Below are 25,416 nucleotides of genomic sequence, written 5' to 3' on the forward strand. Positions count from 1 at the left end.
TTGTTTTTTTGTCTGTTTTTACTTCACCAAAGGGCCATCATCGAGATGATGAAGTGCCAGCACTATGTTCGTCAACATGTCCGCGACCTGATGCAGATTTTTGATATGGAGGATGAGGAAGAGCGCAAGAAGGCCTTCGTGCCCAAAGTTGCAGCAATTACAAGTAAGTAGACTGGTTTGACCCGTTTGGCACAAGCACACAATCATTTTCTATCGGGCATCTACTCGTATCAACTATTATCTGTCTGGATCTAAGTTGATTGTTCTTTTGAAGATTTTTGTTGTAAGTGTAATTGTTTTGTTGGGACTTAATGTTGCGAGATTCAATATAGTATGTAATTTGCATAAGATTATTGTTAGAATGTGTTCAATGTGTCTTTGGTGTGTTCATGGACCTAAGCAAGGCATTCAACACTCTTGACCACACTATCCTTTTCCGCAAATTACATTGTTATGGAGTTCATGGCATTCCACTGGAATGGTTTGAAGATTACTAAGTGGTTACTAATGGTTTGAAGATTGCTATCCATATAGACAAGACACACTAATTTTAACTAAGATGTATCCATGTATTTGCATGTTTATCCATAAAGTGTCCTAAAACTGCTGATTAGTGATATTTGTGCTTTCTTTTTTTTATTTTTAATGAAGAATTGCTGCCAGAGCCAGGGAAGGCTCAGGAGCACCTGAGGCGCATGATTGATGACTTCACAGCTGACAAGAGGATCAGGGGTCACATGCAGCAGGTCATCAGTCCAACCGCTTCCTGTCGCAGGGCCATACAGGGTGTGGTATGTGTCACACATTAGTTTGTTTCTCCTTTTGTGCTGTTGAACCCATTTTTTATGTACTCCCTTTGTCCTCTGAAATCTATTTCATGAGCAGCACATGATCATTTTTAGACAGAGATAAATATCAACAATTACTGTGTGTGTGTGCTTGATGAGATTTTTCATTATGTGTTGCCATACAAGCTCATTTTGATTATTGTTCTGTGGTGTGGGGAAACACCAACAAAACAAATTTAGATAAGTTGCAATCTCTCCAAAACCGATCCTTGAGGGCAGTGTTGAAGGTGAACCAGTTATTCCCAAGTAGATTATTGTATTCTTCATTGAAATTAGATCGATTGCACATTCGCAGATCAAAGCATTTAGCTCAAGTTATGTATCGATGTGTTCATCATACTGCCCCACCGTATTTGAATCAACTTTTCAGAGTACGTCAATCACATTATGCCACAAGGTCGGGCGACATGCAATTGAATATTACACGCCCTAAAACAGATTATGGTAAAAGATGTTTTGTATATAAAGGTGCTTCTTTATGGAATGATTTAGTTCGACATGTTTCTTCTGATGTTTCTATTGATACATTCAAAAAACAATTACATAAATATATAAAATAAGTATAAATATAGGATGCTTAACCGGATGGAGTTTAAACCATTCCCTTTTTTTACTCATCAATTCACAGTCAAAATATCTCAGCAATACCGATTCTCTTCTGTATTTGAAATTCAGTGTTACATGCCCGTATTTTTTTCTTCTTTTTCTTTATGTTGTAATCTAAGGCCTTGTAGATAATGTTTTTCTTTCCTTTTCTACTTTTGTGTCTGAAACAAGCTATCATGGTGAATATACCTTGTTTCTTGCTCTTTGCATATTATGTGATGTATATCCTTGTCATACTGTACGTATAATGTTTGTATTTTTAATCAATGTGTGGACCCCTCTGAAAACCAGCCTTTGGCTGACGAGGGTGTTCCACCCCATGAGTGGAAAATAAAAATTGAATTGAATTGAGACAATTTCTTTTTTTACAAGCAAAACATCTAATGTCTGTATATTTTGCTTCAGTGGGGAAGACATACAGCTGCATTGTATCTTTTGAAAGCTTTCCAATAATCATAAAGCTAGAATTTTGTTTCATAAAGTATACAAAGAATGAAAAAGTTTGAGTCATCATTATGATCAACCATATGCCTTTGGACTTTTAATGTGTATGTAATCTGCCTAATATTAACAGGCCAGAGAAGTTTCCCCACTATACTATACTATGAAAACACACTGGTGGGTGAGATTGAAAGTAGACCAAGGTTACATCATGTATGCCATCATGTGTTGTAACAAATATGTTTCAACAAACACCACTCACGCTTGATAGATCCCTTTTATTTATAGTGTTTTCATTCAATTCCTGTATATTGGAGATGTCTGTTTAATTATTTCATATAGAAATCTTGTCCAGAGATTTGCCATGTCAGTGAGGCAAGTGGAAAATTTACTATGGCACTGCCAACAGAGGTAAAGAATTCATTCCATATACCTCTGTCCACACACATGCACACACGTAGGGGGAGGTGATGAAGAAATTTGGCAATCCCAAGAACCCAAGCCCCATGTATGAGACCATGAAAACCCTGATGGAGCGCATCGCGCCCCTCCTCATCGACTCTGCGGCCATCGAGGAGGTCGTCAAGCTAGTGGCGGCCCAGGCCAGTGGCACAGCGGATGAGGTGGAAGGCCTCACGGAGCGGAGACTGGAAGAGAGAGGACTCAAACTCCTGCAGGTACAAAGAGCTCTGCCTCTTCCTTTAATGTGCCATTTCATACAATTGTTGTAATTGATGCAATGAGTGCAATTCTCGTTGATATTTTGGCTATTTTCCAGAGTTGGTGTTACCACTGATGCTGATACTGGGCTGTATGCATATAAAGTAGCAATAGCTTGTGCTAGCCTGTTGCTTGAATCTGAATGCATACAAACAAGCAATTACTCAGGAGCAAAAGCTTTTGCTGGCAAGCACAAGCAATTGCTTGCTTCCTGCAAGCAATTGCTTAGAGACTAAGCATTTGCTTAAAAACATATGCATAAAGCAGACCTTTTGCTTGTTCTTGCTAGCAAATGCTTACATTTCTCCAAGCTCTGAAAAACAAGCTCGAGCTTATGCTTAACTGGGACGTATGCTTTTAAGCATCATTTTCATATTCCTAAAAAGAAAGGCAAACGTTGTGCAGGAGTGGTATAAATCAACAAGAAATTCTCGTAAGATGTATCAGGAACTCTTTTGTTTTAACAAGGGGAATTTGCAGTGATTAAATATTCAAAATATGATGAGAAATGGGTAGGATATCTGACATCTGTGAAGAGCACTGAGACCTCTCTCAACATGCGACCTGGCAGATCCGGGCTACTATAAGCAGCAGTCAGGGAAGTGATGGGAATCAGCCAGTATGTGTGTGTGTGTGTGTGTCTGTGTGCATTTATGAGTGTCATCTTATAGCTCTTCTGCTATGTCAGAAAATATTTCCGCACACGCATGCCCTTTCATATACATCCTATCAAACCTGCCTTTGTTCTTGTGTTCACACAGGTGTAACATCCCTTTTGTTGAAACCGCAAGCAATTGCTTGTGCAGGGCAAGCAAAAGGTTTACAAGCAAAAGGTTATTCATATGGATTTAAGCAATTGCTTGAGCTTGATCTTTTGCTTGACAAACTTGTGTTTGTGCTTGTAGCAATTGCTTACAAGCAATTGCTACCTTTTATGCATACAGTCCAATATCTCTCAATGGAAGATTTGCAAACTTGGGTTACTGGCTGATTTGCATTATTATTTTTCAGTATGTAGAATTTCACTTGTTTTACAGCAGTTGATTTGCACAAATTTTAAAGACATTACAATTTTTTGTTTTGTTTATATGATCCATATGAATTTAGTGTATAAGAGGTAAGAAGTGGCAGACATCTAATATCTCAATCACATAGAATATCTTTAATGAGCACAAAGAGGTAAATGCACAAATATTTTATATTTACAATATAGGTATTATGAAGCCAAATAAGCATGATAAAATGATAGTTGACAGATCCTGTTGTTGCAAATTTGCCTGAAGGTTAATTGATTTGCCTGTCATGAAGTTTTGTTGCAGATAACCTTTGTAGCAGTCATGCTGTTTAGCATTTTCTAGCAATCTCTGACCAAATTGTTGTGTACTCATCCCCCCCCCCCCCCTTCCCCAGATCTTAGCCCTTGTCTACCCACGGGGGTTCAGCACCAAGGAGTCTTACGAAAAGCTGAGCCACCTCCTGCAGATCGGGGAGGACAATGTGGCGGATGTTGCCCTCCAGGTTCTTACCCAGACTGGTCACGGGTTGCAGGCCAACTTCCCTGAGATTGCAGAGTGAGAGCACAGACCACTTCCATCTCTGTTTGCAGATTTCCTGTCAATTCCTGTGACTGCCCCTTCCTATTCTTTCACTTCCCATTTCCTACCACTCTAAATTTTTTCTCACTTCTTTATTTCCCACATGTGTTTTGTTCTATCTTTCTTGTCTTTTCTTTTTGCTAGTATCGCTGTTAATTTCTGCAATGTTGGAAACATCATGCAAACAGTCATCTAGTACAATTCCTTCTTCCCATTTTTTCTTCTCTTCCCCAGTAATCATGTATTCATCAGTTCTCTTATTTCTGTCATACGAAATCTTACTGACAAAGGTACAAATGGTCATTAATCTGGTTCTATGGTGCTTTCTTCCTTCTACCAATGTACCATTTCTTTAAACATATCAACCTCACCTGAACATTGGAATGAAATGGAGAATGTTACAGAAAAGATTAATGACCTTTCAAGAGTGGCATTATTCATCAGTCATGCATGCTTTTCTTGTGAGTTGAGAGTGTCAGTGAGTTTCTTGTGTTATCCTTATCAAAACATTCTACAAAAGATGTGACTTTATCATCAGCAAAATGTACAGTGTGTCTACCGATAAACCCTGAGTTCATGAAGAAGAAATTCAGTAATCACTCTAAATGGGCAAAGCCTTTCTGCAGGAGTGCATTCTGTGACTTATATTATATTGTTATAATCATGAGATTAAGATAACTGTTCATGAAGTCTTGAAAGAATAACATTTGATTGAAAAAAAAAGGTAGACTTGAATAATTTCACTTGAGCCAGTCATAGGTGTAATTGTAGAAACACTACTTGTAGGTTACAGTGGAATAAAGCAGATTAGGTAAACCCTTGTCAGATCAGGTAGTAATTGCAGCCTTAAAATAAAAATATTTATGCGTGAAAGATTTATTCATCTTGATTATAATCTGCTGTATGCTCAATTCTGCTGAAATTGTCTTCATTGTTGTATATGGCCCTGATCCTCGTATTCCATAGGGGCCTAATCAAGACGCTTGTCAACCTGGCCAAGAATGGGACACCAGTACAAGCAAAGCGAGCCATCCGATGCCTGGAAGTGGCAGCCACCATCAAAAAGACAATATTCCAAGATCTCTTTCAGGTAAACCAGGCTATCCAATGGCTTTTGCCCAAGCCGACCCTCATCTAAAGACTCTATATGTTCACTCATATTGTCATACATGTTCACAGAATTGATATGTCCACATTTTACAACAACAATGCTTCATTTGGTGTATATGTCAAATCTGTGTTGAATTTTGTCATTGTTTCAGCCGTTGCGAGTAAAGAACATTCCACGTAATTGTCAAGATAGCCTGCCATGTCATTGAGCAGTTGTAAAGGTGACTTTCTCCACTTAGCTCTATGGAGTTCAAACAAAGCTTTTGGGGTAGACATTGTCATTTATAAAGGTTATGACTGGCCGGAAAGGAAACATCCAGAAAATTTCCACCAGAAAGGTTTAGAATGCCATCGAGGAAGGACATATTCATCTTGGGACTTATCTCTCCTAAATAGTGTGAAAAAAAAAAAAAATCAATCACTTTCCAGAACTTGGTAGATATCAGGTAGATATCAACTGCTCAGTTCTTGAAATTGCACAAAATATACAAATCTATTCTTTGGTATAGATTTCAAGCAAGATTAAGATTTTGTTTTAATAACACAGGTGCAGTAGATATCCTATTTCATCAATTTCTCGAGATGACCCAGTACTCATTCTATCCTTGCTTTCCTTCCTTTGCAGAGTGTGTGCAAGAATGTCAACTTGGAGCACGAAAGCCATCTAACGGCCCTGACAACCCTAGGCCAGCTAGCTCGACTGGCACCCAGCCAGTTTGCCCAGCCAATGAAGGTCATTGTGGCCAACACTGTGGTCAAGGGCATACTGATGCAGGACCAGACCGAGGCCACGCCCACCAAGGGAATCTGGTGCCATGACAACATGGTGACGGAGGAGACACAGGCAAAGGTAGCCTTGAGCTTTCAGCAGTTACAAACTGATGACTGAGTGTTCATTGGCGCATGTGCGTGTGCGTGATGCGATTCAGTGTATAAGCTTCGAGTAAGAGCTGAGACAAGGGATTATTACATCAAGAGTGTGAAATTTTCAATTTGCCCCAATGTATTTCCTTCCTGTCCAACTTGAAATTTAGAACGAGGAATGAGTTGATCAAATGAATATGTTATTGTCACACAGTCAACATGAGCGTTCTGTGCTGTAAACAATGTGTGTCTCGCTCCCCTCCCCCAAATTTTTATTGCTTGCCTGGCCAAGTATTCACAGTTAACTGTCATTTATGCGTTGTGACCTAATATGGTAGCGCATTTGTTTGTTTGTTTTTGATGACCTAGATCCGTTGTATCAAGCTGCTGGTCCACTGGCTAGAAGGTCTGAAGAGCAACCAGAACGGCTCGGCCACCTCGACCATCCGCCTTCTTACCACCATGATCAAGAATGAGGGCGACCTCATGGAGAGGAAGAAAATCAGGTGAAGAATGGCTCCAAGCTTTGCCATCCATTGAAAATAATTCAGCTGCGTTTACACCATATTTCCAGTGGCCATGGCAGCCCCATTTGCTCGAAATGTAGAGCACCTTGGGTAGATGAGACATTCTCCTGTTTTCCCCACCTTTGCATTCTAGTCTTGTTTGTTCCAGTCTTCGCCCCAGTGAACAAATGTGACCGGCGACAACGGTTTCAGGCAAAAGTCGGGAATTTTGAAAACGCATTTTTTAATTGAATCACATTGCCCATTTCCTAAGCTTTACAATGATATAAAACACTTGCATTCTCTGGCACCGTAAGTGGTCAAATAAAGCGAAATATAATGCACTTTTTGATTTGTTAGCCTGACAAAATTGCGAGAAAACGGGCTTTGAAGATTCACCTCTTGCTCGAAGACAATGCCGACCGGCGTTGCGAGTTGAGAATCACCCATCCGTACGATGGTGCCAATCGAGATTAAGCTCCGCCTCTAGCAACCACAGCAGCTTCTGATTGGCTCACTGAGAGAGTCAAATTTCCCGGGCACCTTCCTCGGAACTCAGCGTATGGAGCCGAATACACAATGTGTTTCGCTCGGGTTGGTTTACCACACAGAACTCTCTGTGGTTTACCAGTACGTACACAACGTCTTTCAAGATGGCGGATACGATAATTGCAAGCTTGCTGGTTACGTGTGAATGTACACATATTACCCAATGGCATCCACACGCTATGACTGTGTGTTCACAGTACAGGAACGGGTGGCGCATTCGTATACACATCTTTACAAATCACGTTATCATTGCAGTTGATTTGTCCTGTAAATTTCATCATTATTGTTAGGACCCTTTGTTTTGTTTTTTGTGTTCTCGCATGTGTTGCGACCCTACAGTGTATTTTAATATTGGTCAGTTATGACCACTCCTTTCCTCTCTTCTGTTGTCTTTCTGAGTCAACCTGTTGTCGTACTACAAGTATAAAAATCAAGTGAGTTTCCAATCACATGTTGCACGATTTGCGACTCTGACACGTTCAAACAATGTTCGCTATCGTATTTGTTTTCACATTGGAAGTCAGTGCTGTCTAGTGTTGTGTTCACTTTTTGTTTCATTTCCGTTGTCGAAAATGCGGTAGAAACGCTCTGATAGAAAGCCAAACGAAGAGCATACACTAGAGCGAACGTACAGGTGTCTATTGTAGCAATAACAATGGAGCACGCACGCGTGGACAAAACATTTCCGACATGCTGCAAGACGTATCTCCGAAAGCCGAACTATGTAAATGTGTGCGACGCACTAGCCAATCGCACGCGAGACGCCGCTCCGTAGCAACACTGGGCATATTGGTGCGGCGTTCGAAAGAACATCGAAGCTGACGAGTGCGATCCAACATAGGGTGTTTGAAATTCCATTTTCGATAGGAAAAACTTTGTCTTATGCTCCGAAATTTGGTGTAGATGTAGTAAACATATCAAAGATTCAATTTCTGCAAAAAACCCAAATCGACAAAAATAATGGTCAAAATCTTTGTACCCCGCCTTGGAGGGAATTTCCTCTTGCGACTTTTGCCTGAAACCGTTGTCGCGGGTCACAAATAGCTATGAGATGCTATTCTCACGGTGTCTGGTCAGGCAAGACTATCACTATTTTCTGTGGCATTTCACTGCGGACCGCCTCCAAGTTTTGTTACAGCCCATTACGTGCTGTCGTGTTTCGTTGTGTTCACCCCATTTTATCACGGCATATAAGATTCCTCATTATCACCCAGACTGCTGTGGCAAATTTTTTGACAGTTTAAAAATCTGGCACGACATCCATGGGAATCATGGCCTGTCATGTTTGCCTATCCCATCTCACCATGTTGTTTCATGTCCATCCTGTTATGTCCACATTGGCCTTAAATGTGGATGCTGTGGTTGCAGGGAACATGGTGTAAATGCAGCATTAGTCACTCAGGAGAAATTGTCAGTTTAAAAGCAAATGAATATGGAATCCATGTTCAGAGTATGGTGTCAATGCTTTTCTGCCTTTTCAGTGTGGAATACTGTATAGGCTGTTATCTTTGTGATAGTTTGATTTTCATGAATTTCACGAATCACTATGGACCGCAAATTTCACAAGTGAAAATGTCGCCATGTGCCTGGGTGCTATCGTACACTTATGATAGCATCAGTGTCAACTTGCAGAAACAACATCTTGTGAAAATATCCATGATCTCCTCATTCACGAAAATATCCATAGCAAAAAATAACAGCTATACACTGTGCAATTTAAGTTGACTTTTGAAGACTTACTTGTTCACTTACTTATCTAGTTTCTCATTTGACCCTGTATTTAGTCACTCACGTACTTCCTTACCTACCAACTTTGCCACCTACCTGAGAGCTCCTAATTCCCCGTGAAAAAAGAAAGGAAATATCTTGCCACATCCTGACAAAGGAAAATTAATACAACCCAATTTTGAAATTAAAGATACATTCAATTGAGAGGAATGTATTGCACAAATACCTCCCTGAAATGTGTGATTGTTGGAAGCCCTGCTACTTATCAAACTACTTACTTTTTCACTTACTCACTCTGCAATTATTTGTGAGAGTATAATTGGATTACAGAGTATATCATTACAAAAATCAAAATTGTACAGAGGCCAAACATAAATTACATCATACAGTCAATACAAGATGTATAAATCGATAAAGAACTGTAAACTTTCCTCTGATACCATAATTCAAGGGTACAATATCTCTGTATACTTACAGCAAGGCCAGTATGTCCCGCCTGAGGCTAGCTGCCGGCTGTGCGCTGCTGAAGCTTGCCCAGGTCAGCACGTACGTGGAGCTCATCACACTGGAACAGTTCCAGACCCTGGCTCTTCTCATAAACGTAAGTTGGACGTGGTGGGCAGCAGCTTCCAGGAATATACTATTTCTGTAACGATTACAATTCATGGATGTTTCTTTTCCTGTTTGTTTGTGTTCCCTCCCATTGTGTTCGTCAGTCAGGAATTCACTTAGCTGATGCAAGGTACATGTAGGTTAAGCCTCCAGCAAGCTTGCAGTTGTTAAGGGCAACTTTTTTGGATAAAGCATGCACATATAAAATGTAAACACATGACCGAAATGGTTTATTCCCTAGTTTGCTACAAAATCTCTGTTAATGAAGAAATGTTATGAGTTCATGAGTATTGTGCCCTGAAACGTGAGGTTTAACTTGTGTTGTTCAGACCATGTAGTAATTGTTCATTGAAAGAATGACATGCATAGGAAAAGAAGATGGATTTACGAAGTGTGATAAACAATGAACATATGCAATTAGTTAGATATCCCATTGCTCGCAGAGAATTGCACGTATGCATTCATGTAGATATGGTCTATAGTTATACTATGTCTTCCACATGACAGTATTTAACATGGTTTCATTGACCCAGGGGAATATTTATACCTGGCAGCACTTCTCTCTGTAACAGGTTTCCCGTTGTATCAGTTGCCATAGCATTTCTATGTACCCATTTTAACTGTGGCCAGGAAGGAAATGTCCTGATAAAAGTCCCTTAGCAAGGAATCCCCCACTTAACTGAGAATCAAAATCGCGATCTCTCTTCTACAGCACCATACATTCTTATCTTGAGAGTTCCAACATAACCATTGCATCATAGGTTATGTGACAAGTTTTCTGACTGTCTGTCTCTTTGTCGTCACATTCATATCCCAATAGGACGAGTGCTACCAGGTGCGTGAGCAATTTGCCATCAAGCTGAACCGGGGGCTGATCTCACTGCGCCTACCCCTCATGTACATGAGCATCTTTTCCCTCTGTGCCAAAGACCCCGTCCAAGACAGCAAGACCAGAGCCTCCCAGTACATCATCCGTAACATAGCAACACGACGGGAGTACCTCAAGAACCACACTCTCACCTCCAGTAGGTTAAGCTTCTAGTATCTTTATAGTAGTCCCTCAACAATGATAAATTTCCTTGTGTGAATTTACACCAAGATGTTGTTACTTGAGTAATTGTTCAAGAGAGTGTAGTAGTCTGTAGCTTTGTTCATCTGCTATATCATTGGTAGTACTGCAAATGGAATTGATTTTTCTTTTCCTATTTTCTTTTTGTACTAGAGAACAATATTTTGGAACAGAATGTCCTCAAATGCACATGTGTAACTAGAGATCACATCCACCCCCTCCCCACACACACTTTCAACCAAGACATGTTTCCATTGATTGATAAAAAATAAAAAAAACAAAAAAACAAAACAAAACCCTCCATTCTCTGTGTGCACTAAAGTTGTCACAGTTGAATTACTTCCTAAGCTCTCCTTCCCTATATTGACATCAGTTTGGGTTCTCCTTGCAATACATAACTATTGATGTCTGTTCCCATAAAACTGACAATCAAAAGTTGTTTCAGAAATGTTCAAAAGATTAATATGAAATGTCTTTGAATTGCGTGCTGGTATTTTAAAGAGAATGAAAAAGAGAAATGAAGAAATGAGAATGGAGATATGTATAGATATACCAGCGGATAATATATGTTTATATGCTTTCTCCCTTTTCAGCCCAAATGCTGTCTGTCCTGCCTGAGTATGTCATTCCATTCACCATCCATCTCTTGACCCATGACCCTGACTTTATGACGCTCAAGGACTCCGAAGCTCTGTCTGACATCAAAGAGTAAGTTTCGGCAAGCAGAAGTTGTCACTGAAGCACTCTGTTGCTGACTTAAAGGACAAGTCCACCTTCATAAACATGACGATTGAGAGAATGCAGCAATATTAGTAGAACACATAGGTGAAAGTTTGAGGAAAATTGGACAACCCGTTCAGAAGTTATGAATTTCGGAAGTTTCAGTTCCGCGATCGCTGGATGTGAAGACTACTACAGCTTGTGATGTCATATGTGTACAACCGTATAAAGAAACTATAAAGAAAATTCAACATATTTTCACTTTTCTCGCATAATAGAAGAGCACGACTTGCCTCTTTCAGAAGGCAGGGGAAGTAATATTACCCTTAAAGATAATAAAAAGTTTTGGTACCTCAAAAGTGTCCTTGAATTTCCTTGTCTTAGTTTGTGTTTCAGGTTAAAGTACCTTTCATATAACTAACACTGTGAGACTTACTCGCCCCAAAGTGCTCTCATGTCTTAGTAGTCATGCAATTAACTGCAATCAGCAGCCCCATACGCATAGCGACCAGCAGTCCCATACGCATAGCGTAATCGGGCTTCGCATTGTAGCATTCAGGATCATGACAGATTTAGTATCGCAGGGTAAATGTCAACTTAAAATCCCATAAATTCTTCAATTTGAAGACTTACCAATTAACTTGAAGTATTGAAAACAGGCTTTGGGCAACGTTTGGTTCTGCCTATAGTCCCTTTCTGTTCGAATTGATGACTGAATGTGACTCGGTCGACAGGACCTTAGGAGAGCTACATACAGTACACTGAATACTACAGCCAGTGCATGCGAACACAATATGCACACAAATTTCAAATCCATGAACGGATAAGATGTTTGTGTGCGCATGCGCTGGCCATGGTATCCAGTGTATGTAGCTCTCCCAAGGTCCTCTCGACCGAGTCACATTCAGTCATCAATTCGAACAGAAAGGGACTATTGGCAGAACCAAACGTTGTTCGAAGCCTGTTTTCAATACTTCAACTTAATTGGTAAGTCTTCAAATCGAAGAAATTTTTGGATTTTAAGTTGACATTTACCCGCGATACTAATTCTGTCATGATCCTGTATGCTACAATGCGAAGCCCCATTACGCTATGCGTATGGGGCTGCTGGTCACAGTTAGCTATGCGTACAATGGGCTGCACGCTGCTGGTCGCAGTCAGTGGTTTCGTACAATATTTATCGACGCTGTACAGCGTCAGCTCTGGTACGAAACCATTATTGCATGATTACTAAGACATGAGAGCACTTTGGGGCGAGTAATTCTCACAGACAACTTACTTTAACCTGAAACACAAACCAAGACAAGGAAATTCAGGGAAGCTTTTGAGGTACCAAAACTTTTTATTATCTTTAACATATATCAGTTACAAGTTGAGGGAATGTGTACTTTTTTCAAAAAAGGAAAATTTGTGGAATTCTCTTTATATTTTCCTTATATCGTTGTACGCATGTGACATCATCAACTGCAGTAGTCTTCTCATCCAGCAGTGACTGCACATACAGAAACTTTAAAAATTCATAACTTTTGAACGGATTGTCCAATTTTCCTCAAACTTTCACTGATGTGTTCCACTTATATTGCTGCATTATCTCAATTCACATGTATATGAAGGTGAACTTGTCCTTTAAGTACCCAGAGTTAGCGTTTAATGATCTTGTTGCCGTCAGTTGAATTGAATTCTCTCCAATGGGTTGTGGTCATACAAATTGTCATTCAATTGAAATTGAACACCTGTTTTGTGTTCCACATTCAGTTAGTGTTGTTGTGTGCCCTTTTATTTTAAAAAAAACCTGTTTCATTCCCAGCGTGAACTCAGCTGTGTGAATGTGATAGAATGTGCTGCCTTTGCTGTGAACACCATAACTATAAATAGGATCTCATCACACCATATTCATCATTACATGTATATCTCTTGAGGACCCTTTTGGGATTGTAAGATCAGGTGGACTGAATTTAGAAGGGGCTTTGTTACGATGGTATAGGTCAGGTACACATCTGAAATCATAGCTTATTCACATTAGAACTTTTTTCATGAAGCTTCTGCTTTGTCAAAGTAGTGATTTATATCTGCAACATACATTGCAGTTTTACCAAGTGCTTGCTCTGTCCCTGTGTATGCTCAGTCCCACACATGTATGCTTATGTTTGCGTTGAGCGTTCCACAGCATATGTAATGTTGCTGTAAGATGATAATATGAGATATTTATTTGGTTAATGCCACACTGTAAATATTCTCCTCATCAGGTGCATTTGGTTTATGCTGGAGCCACTGATTGACAAGGCAGAGAATTGTAGTTTCATGCGCAAACTCCTGGAGACCATCAAACAGATGAAAGATGCACAGTGCATAGAAGACAGAAGCAGAAATAGGGTGAGTTTTCTCTATCCTTCAGTTGGTTTAAAGGTGCGTTTGAGCGCTCAAAAGTGAATCCAAACAAACCGTACTGAACCGTGCCAGATTTGGAGTGTTCCAGCACTCTGTGGAGAAAGCGTACCTCATAAGTTATTTTTGGAGGTGGTCACACATTTTGTAGCAACAGGGTCATACACCTGGCACGTTTAAACTACTTACAAATGTCCCGAACAAAGAGAATGAACTCTTTTCATTATGATGTATGTGTATGTTATTTTCTCAACATTCTCCACACGCGAACTTTTGTTTATGCTTTTGGACCACTTTTAGCGTACATCGGGAAGTGTCCACTTTTGACTGGGTACATTTCAGTATTGTACACTTTAGGAGCATTCAAGCACTCCTCTGGCATGGGTATGGTAAGGTTTGGTTCGCTTTCGGAGAGCGCTCAAAGGCACCCTTAGTCATCCACATTATTATTGTTTCAAAAATTTGGAAGAAAGTATCCTTTCCTGTCTCATCTCTCAAGTGCTGTATATTTCCAGCAATTTTCTTTTTCAAATAACCTTAGTTGTTGCAGATCACATGGTGCAACTTTTCAAGCACTCCCAAAAAGATTAATGAGCATTATACATGAACAAGATGAGATAACATTGACCAATCATTGCATACTATGCTATCCCTCAGTCATCAGTAGTATGTAACAACATATGGCAAATATCAACGAAGATCTTATTCAAGAGCACTGTGGTGGCTTTCAGGAATCAGGACTGCTTACAGTATCCCCCAAATGTTTTTTGTCTCCTTTCGTCCAAAAGAAAATGTATGCCCTGTGCGACATGACACTGAGCCTGCTGCAGAGCAAGGCCCCTTTCCTTATCGTCAAGGAGCACCCGGGAGACATTCTCCTTCCCAAGAAGCTCTTCTACAAGCCCCGCAAGAACATTCACAACACCGACAACTACCTGCCAAAGCGCTTCCAGGAGCAGCTGAGCCAAGAGGACAAGGTGAGGAGGGTGCTTGGGTGGTGTTTGGACTCCTCAATGTCCACAGAATTATATCTTGTATGTGTCAAATTTCCCATTCTGTGTCAAAGTTGCTGTGGTAGACATAGATTCAGAGTTGCATTTGAACCCCTTGACCTGATTTGTGAATGTCGGTCGATGCTTGAAAGTGGATTTGAATAGTACCTGGCAAGGGATATTGACAGATCATATATACTTCCAAAATGAATGTACAAACATCCGTGGATCTTCATGATGTAGTAAATTATAATTTTGAGACATGAAAAAAAATGCATATCACATCAGGAAGACTTTGGCAAGAACTGACAACTGACAACTTTATAATGTTTATCTCTATTGATAATTTGTCATGGTGTTGTAGAGTCGTAAGTAAATTACTGGCAATGTCCTCATTAAGTCAAGCAGTGTCAGACTTCCCTTGTCCGTGACTGTGTCTGCTGACATTGGGTCTGGTTTAAATGCACATCTACTGCACAGACAGTACATCAGGGGACCGAATGCCCCTATGTCAGTATACGTGTAATTAGCACACCCTCTTAACATTACAGAAGAATGGGGAGAAAGCGGCCGAGTCGCCACAGAAGCTCAAGGGCAAGAAGGGCGTAATCAAGCGAGAACCTGGCGTGACGGCGGGCGGGGATGCCAACTCCACTGCCAACAATGGAGACGAAAACAGCAGCCCGATTGGGAAAGGGAAGAGAAAACGAATGGCTGCCAAGACAGATGCACCACCGCAGGAGCAATCACCTAACAAGAGAGCTAAGAAGGCAAGGTGGGTACTACTGTCCTTGTTTTTATTGTAACGCTAAAGCAAATGTCCCCCGTACATTCAAGTTGCCATAAATAGATATAGCGGAAAATCGCACAACAGAATCTTATAAAGAAGACATAATATCACATACATGGACTCATGCTAGACGTAATAACTTGACAATAATGACTTGATAAAAGGGATGCTGTAGTCTGTTACTTGTGGCTCCAGATTTATATATCTTATTTTCAAACCTTACCAATGTAGACTTTTCCTTAGACCGTAGACTTAGACTTTCCGTAGACTTTTTCATTTGTTCCTTAATAACATTCCGTGGGTGAAGCACTGAGGGCATGGTATGATAATGATTTCTTCCATGACATTGTTATACTAGCCATTGCTACAATAGCTGCATTATTCGACTCATTTTTACGAGCAGCAAGACTGCCGATGGGAAGAAGGACCATCCCCTGACAGAGAAGGTGAATGAGGGCAACAAGCCTACCACAGGCAGGGGGTCAAGGTCACAGTCTAATCAGGTCAAAGCCAGGTCAAAGGTCACCCGTGGTCGCTCCAGCCAGTCTTCCAGTCAGCAGTCATCATCTTCGGATACCACATCTCAGTCCAGCTCACCCGCGAAGAGCCCGCTGAAGCGCACCGTGGGTAGGAGAGGGGAGTCGGGTACATCAAGCAGCAGCAGCAGCAACCAGGACTCGCAGTCGCCAGCTCCGAAGAGGGCCAGGAAAATGGCTGCTGTCAACCCCAAGAAAAATGGGGCTTCCAGCAGTACAGGTAGAGGCAGGGGAGCTTCCGGTGCTCAGAACTCAAAACAAACTTCAGGTGTTGCTACTCCAGAGAGCAAAGCAGCAGGAAAGAGGTTTGTTTGATTTTTAATGTCCAACTTTTTATGCCTCCGCAACGAAGTGGCCGGAGGCATTATGTTTTCGGGTCGTCCGTCCGTCCGTACGTCCGTCCGTCCCGTTTTGTTTTTGTCGATATCTCAAGAACCATGTGGTGGTTTTACATCAAACTTGGTATGAGGGTATATCCTTGGGGGATAATACTTTGTGTGGATTTTAGGGTCACAGGGTCAAAGGTCAAAGGTCACAGGTTATTTTGTGGAAAAAAAAATTGAAATTTCATGTTTTTCTCCATATCTCGCAAATGGTTCAAGATATCTTCATGGAACTTAGTATATATGCTTGTACCAATGGGCAGTGATTATCTAGAGAAGTTGGGGGTCATGGGTCAAAGGTCAGGGGGTCAAAGGTCAAGGTCAACTTCTCAAAATATCACTACTTTCCTTATATTTATGCAATGAATGAAGGTTGTTTTTTTTTAACTTGATGTATACATGTATTACCCAATATATATTCTGTGGGAGGTTTCTTGCCAAAAGGTCAAAGGTCAAAGGTCAAGTGAAAGTGCTGAATTGTACTTTTTCCTCCATATCTCAAAAGTAACTCAAGGTATCATCATGAAACTTACATATTTATGCATGTTCAACCTAACAGTGATTCTCTTTGGAACTGTGAGGTCATAGGTCAAAGGCCAGGTTTAGATAATGCTATTTTCCCATTTGATACTGAAATTATACTTTTTCTCAATACCTTGAAAAATTACTCAATGCATAAACTTATAAAAGGGTCAAAAGTCAGGTAAAAATCATCAGTTCCCCAAATACCTGCTCTCTGACATTTTAATCATTCATCCAATTGAACCTAGTTCTAGGAAAGTGAACATTCAGCACATTTGTGTCAAACCTGTCATTTTAATATTTTGCCAATTGTTTGAAACTGTCATCACACATTGTCAAGACATTGTACTATAGACCTATTAGGAGAACCATGCATTATGGCGGAGGCATATCAGTCGCCGTAGCGATATATCTAGTTTTTTTCTTTTTTTTCTGTAATAGGGTTCTTTGTTTAACATATGTGACCCGCTACAATAAAATGGTCCTAAAGTCACGCACGGTCGAAGCCGTGAAAATCGAGTTTGAAGTTAGAGCATCAAAATTGGTCAAAACTTACGATTTTCTGAATTTGACATATTATTAGAGTCTGACATGTCTTCTATCATCTGTCGAAATTTTGAAGCAAAATGATGAAAGGAAAGACAAAAAAATAGCATTTTTCTGGGCCATGTTTTTTTGGCGTTTCAACGAAGCAGAAACTGGTTCGAACATTTGGATTGAGCGCCACACATAGGCTCCGCCCCTAACAACGACCAGAGTGATCTCATTGGTCAGTTTGCTGCTTGCCGCTAACCGAAGCGTGAAGCTCGCACACTGCCCAGTCGACTTGTGCGTGCGGGCGGGTTGCGCTATGCCTAGCCGCTTCTCCTGACATCCTGGTCACTGATTGGTCGGTGAGGAGACCGCCGACGCTGTGTTTGAATGAGCATTTCGGGGGTTGCTAGGGCTTAACTTCTATTGTCCGGAGGTGAATACTGACTTGCGTGTCTCTTGATTGTGATTGCGTCGCAAGGAGAACTTTTAGGGCGCTTTTCTCGAAACAGTGATTTCCCAGACGTCTTGACATGCTCTCTTTTAAACATCGATATTTCCGCAGCCGATTATTTTTATGAGACGTGTTATATATCAATTTAAAGCAGAAAGATTAGGGAATTGTGTCATGTAATTTTCAAATAATCGACCTCACCCGACTTTAGGATCATTTTGTTGTAGCGGGTCACATATATGCAATGTCACTTCTGTAAATCTGGCAAAATCATGTAGTAGAATGCTTGCTTTGGTAAAAATGGACATTGATGATTCTTTTAGCGGGTGGGGGGGGGGGGGTGGGGGGCTTCGTCACAGGATTGCCAATATTTGTCAATTCAATTCAATTCAATTCAATTGTCTTAATTCATAGTTTCAGGAGTTCATGACTTCTTTTTTTTTTGTTGGATTTTGTGCATTCCTTCTGTTTTATTTTGTTTTGTGTTTTTTATACCCCCGCCAAACGAAGTTTGAAGGGGGTATATAGGAATCAGCGGACGGTCGGGCGGTCGGGCAGTCGGTCCGTTGCAAATCTTGCGTTGCGAACTACTTCCTCAGTTTTCAACTGATTCCCATAAAACTTGGCACAGATGTGTGCTTTGGGTTGTAGATGTGCAAGACATATTTTTTGACAGTACCCAAAAGTACGTTGCCATGGTAACGGCATATTATGGGCAAAAATGGGTACAAATCTTGCATCGCAAACTCCTCCCACAGTTTTTGATCAATTTTTATGAAATTAGGTACAGATGTTCATCTGAATATGTTAATGTGCAAGACGCATATTTCCGCAGTGGCAAAAAGTGCGTTGCCATGGTAACGGCATGTTATTGGTAAAATATAGGGCAAAATGCTTCGTGGCAAAACTGCTTCATCAGTGTTCTTCCAATTCTCATGGAATTCATATTGAATGTTTGTCTTAGGATATAGGTCAGCATGACACATTTCTTGACAGTGACAAAAAGTATGTTGCCATGGTAACAGCTCACATATTATGAGCCAAAATGATGGAAAATTTTGTGTTGCAAACTACTTCCTCAGTTTTTGCCCAATTTCCATGAAACTTGGTACAGATGTGTGCCTTTGGTTGTAGATGTGCAAGACGCATTTTTCGACAGTACCCGAAAGTACGTTGCCATGGTAACGGCATATTAATGGCAGAAGATCAAGGAAAGATCTTGCGGATTTAACTACTTCCTCAGTTTTTTGACCAAAGCTTATGAAATGTTGTTTTGACCAAAGCTTATGAAATGTTGTTTGGCGGGGGTATAACCAGTCGCTGTAGTGACATTTCTAGTTTTTTTCTAGTCGACCTTTAGTATCCAATTATACTCTAAGTTCCGTACTTGTGTTAATGGTATGGAATTTCAAAAGTTTGATTGTCATATTTATGTACATGAAATTATTCCTTTTATGTCAATGTGTATATTTTATATCTATCAGATCATTGGCTTTGTTTATCTTAATTTATGTCCAAATGTATATTTGTATTTTTACCTCAAATATGTGACTGTTTGTTTTGTTTTTGTGTGTGTGCACATATGCATGTGTGCTGTTCAAACAATGGAACACAGGTCATCATCAGTGTCTGTGGAAGGTGAACAAAAGAGGCCCCGTGGTCGACCAAGGCTTACATCACCAACTGCTGTGAAGGCTACGCCCTCTCCAAAGTCTGGGGGATTGAAAGCCAAGTCAGGGACGCCCGCTGCAAGGGGGAAGCAGCCACAGAAGTCCACACCAAAGACGGTGTCACCCTCCAGGTCCCCCAAAAAGAAAGGCACACCTGGCCGACCCAGACTAAATGCGGCCAGTAAGAAACCTGCCAAGACAGGAGCCAGCCCGGCATCAGCCAAAAAGTCCCCAGCAAAGTCAGCTAAATTGGCAAAGTCGCCAAAGAAGACCGCAGCCCAATCACCGACTAAGTCCAAACCACGTCTTTCAGGCCCTGCCAGACCCAGAGGCCGCCCTCCTTTAGCCTCTCCAGCAAGATCGACATCTTCTTCATCCTCGTCCTCAAAATCCAGGTCACCAGCGAAGAAGACGACGGCGACAAAGCAAAATGCCAAGAAGATGTTTGCAGTTAAAGGGTCACCGATCCGGAAATTTGCTACCAAGGGCTCATCTAAAGCGATATCTCCTGCAAAGTGAGTCTTTCCTTTGGTTATGAGTAATCAACTTTTTAACCTTGAATTCTGCCAAAGAAAGCAAAGTCATATAGAACCACGCTTCTCACCCTCTTTGCCTTGAGGCCCACTTTGGCTCCTACAGATATTTTTGAGGCCCAGGTAGATCGAATACAAATCTTTTTGATTTGATTTTTTGGCCACCATTGTGGACCACCTGAGAGAGCTTCGCGGCTGACCGGTTGAGAAGCACAGATTTAGAAGACAAGTTTCCACTTGTGTTCATAAATCAATATTGACTGTAATCATGCTGTGATTCTCATGAGAGACTGCACCTTAATGTTTGTATTAGTTACTAAACATAGAAATACTTTTACCAAAGTTGAATTTAAGTCCTCTATACAAATATCCATCTTTAATCAAATTTGCTCTGATAATTATTTCTTTATCAAATCTGTAGAATCTTTTTGACCATTGGTCTGATGCTCTGGATTCCTAGTTTTATCATGTATGTGAATGCAAATTATTAAGTTCACCTTCAAACCCTCTGGAGTGAGTAACAAGTGTGCAAGTTTTGTTGGTCACAGTAAACAGGGCTTGTCTTAGGGGGCAAACAGGTGCTGCCATACATTCTCATTTCATTCAAGTCAAGTAAGTGTCGTGAATTTAGAGTAACCTCCATGAGATGCCGTCTTCTATCATCCACACGACAGATCAAAAGGGAAGGCCCAGTCCCCAACCAAGAGCTCTATCAAGAGGAACCTGTCGGCCTCCTCTGTGTCCCCCCGCAAGCTGGTCAATGGAAAAATGTCACCACAGAAGTCGCCCGCCAGGAAACTGGTCCAGACTAAGCTGAAGACCAATGTGTTCGTATTTGCCTCCTTGGTTTGATTTCTATTACAGTATATGTCATATATTTTGTGGGGGTTTTATTTTCGCAAGTTTCATGAGTTGGTTGCTATTTGCAAGTTTAACAACATGCAAAAGTATTAACTCTGGTTCTGACATGAAAGCGATGTGTACATGTACATTTCTTTTTTCATTGCTCCGTGATAGTGAATTTAACTACAGTTGAACCTCTCGTATCCGGACAAGTCGGGACTGGGGCTCATCCGGATAAGGGATTATGCTTTTTACATGTACATATACATACACATGTACTGATGTAGCCCATTGTAGTACCACATGTAGTATTAAGTAGTAGTAATGTGTATTCTGCAACCTTTTCATTGTTACACTCAGTAACAGACCCCAAAATAGAGGTGTATGTTAATGTTGGAAGTAATATGTAATTCATGTGTGTTTGTGTAGGAGTTCTCAAGGAGTTGGGAATCCCCCTTTCCTCCCGTAATTATTTAAAAAAAAAAAAAATCACGGCGAGATTGCGTCCGTATCATAGAGAGATCCGGATAAAGGGAGGCCGGATAAGAGAGGTTCAACTGTACTTGTGAAATTGTCTTGAAATCCGTTAATTAACAGCACATGAAAATATAAACTCTGATCCCAACTTAACTGCAAGAACACATGTGCATTTCTCTGTTCATTACTGTACTCCACAATCGCAAATTTAACCACTTGTGAAATTGTTGGGAAGTCCTGATACGCAAAAAAAATTTGACTCGCTAAATATAAGACTTATCCTGTTGTAATCAGAGTGAAAGAACATGTACAAATTTGGCAGTTCAATTCCAGAAAACCATAGCTTCAGAGAAATGTGTTTGATTTCCATGCCCTTTATGATGTACCACCAACAGACCAGAAAGAGGGAATGTCTTGGTTTGATGTCTGGGTTTCTTGTAACTTTCATATCGTAAACTTCTCTTCTCTTCACAGAAAGACAAACGTGAGGCAGACCGCCGCAAAGAAACTGGTCAAGACGGCCCAGAAATCTCCAGTCAAGTCAAAACTGAATGTAAGTTTAATGCTTTAATTGAAGTAAGTCCTCGTTGAGGCCTGTATGATTGCCAGACTTCAGCTGAAGATATTTTTTTTTTTAATGTCCCTACTTTGTCTTCTCTCATTTTTCTTTGAGGTAGGCAAGGTTGATTGTAGCCCACCATGACAAGGTACATGTATCATGGTCTAGTATGTAGTTGTATCTGTGACCTCTGCACAGTAGATACATCAAATTGTAAGATTCAAAGGGGTTTTATTTAGTCGACATGGAGGACTTGTTCACAGCTGATTTTATTACCAACAAGATTTGAGGGATGTGTCATGAAATACAGACAGATAAGAAAAGAAAGAAGGAAAGTGTTACTTCAGATAGTAAGATGGTATCCAAATACGATTAAAAAAAAAGTATGTTGTAATTGACTGGCATTTTCCCATCCTTTTCTGATATGGAGGCAATATGACAAGAGTAACTTTGCCCGAGCAGTTGTATAAAGTTGAATATGAGTAAAAAATGCTGGTGTGTTAGTGGGAACTTTTTTATTGTAGGATATTCGAACATACTGGTACACCACTCTGAGAGATAGATGCCATCCTTTGCAATCTGTCATTTGATTTCTGTTTCCAAAATATTATCTCACTTTGGATGGCATTTCATATACCAGTTTATAATTTCATAGTTGTTACCATAATTATGTATATGGTGCATCTCATCGGCCTCTGTCAGGGGTCATATTTGATATTTAATATCTCAAGTGCAGTCGCAGGATTTTCTCTCTTTCTTTCATTGCAGATCAGCCGAAAGAGTGGCAGACGGCGGTAACAACAACAAAACAAGAAATTCCTGTAGTATTGTGAAAGGGCTGATCGGGCCTTCTTCATCTGTACATAATGAGTCATTCTAATTTCTGGAACCTGTACATGTTTTAACCCTTTTATCAACAACATATAGATTGAGCTGGATCAATTCCCTTGCAAGTGTTTGTCTCGTCAGTTATACTTGAATGTATGTGTATGCATTTCGCAGTATTATTTTAGTATTTTTCAATGCAGTTTGTTCAGGATTTTTTATTTCAAATTATGAGAATATTCTCTCTCCATATCTTGTTTTTTACCATTCTATTTCTCTGTCTGTCTGTCTGTCTCTCTCTCTCTTTCTCTCTCTCTTTCTCATTAGGTATGAATGGCACTAGTCTGTGGCTGTAAAAATAATGTTAGACAATCAGAGAAAGTGGGCTTTTATCACTTCTAGTGGAAATTACACTCTTATCATGTCATTTCTCAAAATACTTTTGGCAAAGATTGTTAGACGGGACCGTACTATAAAAATGATGTGGTACTGGAATGCCATCAGTGACATTCGCAGCTGATCAGTGGGCAATTGAGCTGAATCAGAATGAAAGAAATGAAACACACTAACAAACAAGTACAGAGACAATCATAGGAAAGTTATCACTATGTGAATGCAACAAAATTCTCTAACGTGGCATTCATCAGGCATCAGGTCATAGTCACTTTGAAGATGTAGCTCCTTGTTCTTAGCTTGATAAGAGATCAAATGTAGCTTGTCTTTGTATGAAGAAATTTATTTTGTCTGCCAGGATGTTGGGGGGGGGGGGGGGGGGGAGCGTCACTGACATGTCTCAGGCACAGGAATCTTTAAACTTTTCTGTTATAGAAAGCAGTGGTGTTATCTAGTACTTTGTAGGCTACTCCAAGGCCATATGACCAAGACCACTACTTTGTGATACCTTTGTAATGCCCCTTATAATGACCTGTATTCAATGTTGTCATACAGCCTGTGATAGTAATGTTGATTTCAGTCACATTTACTGTGACCCACTTCTTTCTTTCCAATGCTTTCGCTCATGGTCTTGTTTTTAGTTTGAAATAAAACTCTTCCTTGGTATGCTCCCACCCCTGGTTTCCATGTGAACATTCCTTACGATTCAGTTCGTAAACTGAAGATGCTGAATGAGAGGGTACTTGTAAGTCTACAAATACCAGTTTGTATTGTGTCATGAAACAAAACTGTGTGCTTATCTTTTCCAGGAGATGTGTACTGAAAACATAGCATTACCATCACACCATCCTCTTCATTAAAAACACTATTGTAGTTCATTGTTTGCATACTCTGTTAACCCAACACATGTATGATTGGTTTTTACGCGTTAAATACTGGCCTCCTTGGTACGTTCACAATTTGTACTCTCACCCCTTAAAATTTCTTATTGCCACATGTATCTGTAGATTTAAAGGTGGAGATAAGTCCTGACTGGTCCTGTTGCAAGTACGGCATACACCATTCATTTTGCAGTCTTATCATATTTACACATTTCAAATGGCTACTGATGCATTGTATGTCATCTTCACAGTGGGAAGTTAATAACTTTGTGAATTGAAATGAAATACTTATTTTTCATTCAGCTTCTGTGGTTATTTGTCATGAATTTAACCTCTCTTAGAAATTGTGCTTCAGTCCTTATTCACAAACATGCTTGCTAAATATATGGTGTATACACTATATGTACTTACTTGCATCACTGTGTTGTACATCCTTGTCAGAAGATTATAGAAGTTCATCAGAAATTCCCAGTACCCCTGTACACTTTTCAGAAAAGAGGATCAAACTTAAAAGAGAAATTTTCCCTGCATTTAGTAAGTCTGCAGTGGAGCTATTTCCCCAAACCCACATCTTCTTCTGCTGTATGAAGCTGTAAAATTGATGATTGATTTTAAATGCCAATTTATGGACAGTATTTTCCACTTGTGTTTTAGCTGATTGAAGGAAGTATTAGTTGGTCACAACGCTGTCTTGAATATTGATGGCGCCCATACAAATGTATGTACTGTAAATATGAGACTGTTTAATGTGTGTGCATCTTTATAATTTCAGCAGCTAATGAAATCCAGTGTACCAGGAATTCCGAGGAAGATGTTTTGTGAATGGGTGAAACTGACCTTTAAAAAGTCTAAAAGACTTGTGTCCCTTGTTATTTGTAAAAGAAGGTTTGACATTAAGGTTATTCTCCTGTTCCTGTTGGTATGGTGTCCATGATGTGTGAAATGTCTGTGAGATTTGCAGTCTAGCATTGATATAGATACACGTTGTATCATTCATTACATAGCATGATCCAGGTCACACAAAGTGCTGTGTTCGTCACTGATCCATCTTGTGCGATTTATGGCCGATTATCTGGAAGATATCCCATCCCATATTTTGACCATGCCACACTGGCTGGTGCTCAGGGGGAGAAAACTTCTGCTCTACTAGTTATTAAAATGCTTGCTTTTTATCTATGCAGACCTGTTTAACAATGTTAAAGATTTCTGAATATTGTTGTTCCTTACAACCAGAAAGCTTGCCGTAAAAATGCATTCAAACTGAATCCCAAGTA

The 25,416-nt window shown here is 40.2% G+C and overlaps 1 protein-coding gene across 1 annotated transcript in view; it reads left to right on the plus strand.

Moving 5' to 3' along the window:
• LOC140234605 (sister chromatid cohesion protein PDS5 homolog A-like) overlaps positions 1–23,613 on the plus strand; it is a 40,432-nt gene extending 16,819 nt beyond the window's left edge. The window contains exons 12-29 of the mRNA XM_072314633.1: positions 33–163; positions 652–791; positions 2,357–2,572; positions 4,026–4,186; positions 5,177–5,300; positions 5,946–6,170; positions 6,554–6,690; positions 9,445–9,568; positions 10,400–10,604; positions 11,242–11,356; positions 13,615–13,741; positions 14,542–14,730; positions 15,297–15,520; positions 15,939–16,376; positions 19,577–20,146; positions 20,839–20,991; positions 21,959–22,037; positions 22,812–23,613. Of these exons, the coding sequence (XP_072170734.1) occupies positions 33–163; positions 652–791; positions 2,357–2,572; positions 4,026–4,186; positions 5,177–5,300; positions 5,946–6,170; positions 6,554–6,690; positions 9,445–9,568; positions 10,400–10,604; positions 11,242–11,356; positions 13,615–13,741; positions 14,542–14,730; positions 15,297–15,520; positions 15,939–16,376; positions 19,577–20,146; positions 20,839–20,991; positions 21,959–22,037; positions 22,812–22,841 (3,388 nt within the window). The 3' untranslated portion in view covers positions 22,842–23,613. The remainder of the gene's footprint in view (positions 1–32; positions 164–651; positions 792–2,356; positions 2,573–4,025; positions 4,187–5,176; positions 5,301–5,945; positions 6,171–6,553; positions 6,691–9,444; positions 9,569–10,399; positions 10,605–11,241; positions 11,357–13,614; positions 13,742–14,541; positions 14,731–15,296; positions 15,521–15,938; positions 16,377–19,576; positions 20,147–20,838; positions 20,992–21,958; positions 22,038–22,811) is intronic.
• The last annotated feature ends 1,803 nt before the right edge of the window (positions 23,614–25,416 follow it).

Source organism: Diadema setosum, chromosome 11, assembly GCF_964275005.1.
Source record: "Diadema setosum chromosome 11, eeDiaSeto1, whole genome shotgun sequence".
Classification (NCBI taxonomy): domain Eukaryota; kingdom Metazoa; phylum Echinodermata; class Echinoidea; order Diadematoida; family Diadematidae; genus Diadema; species Diadema setosum.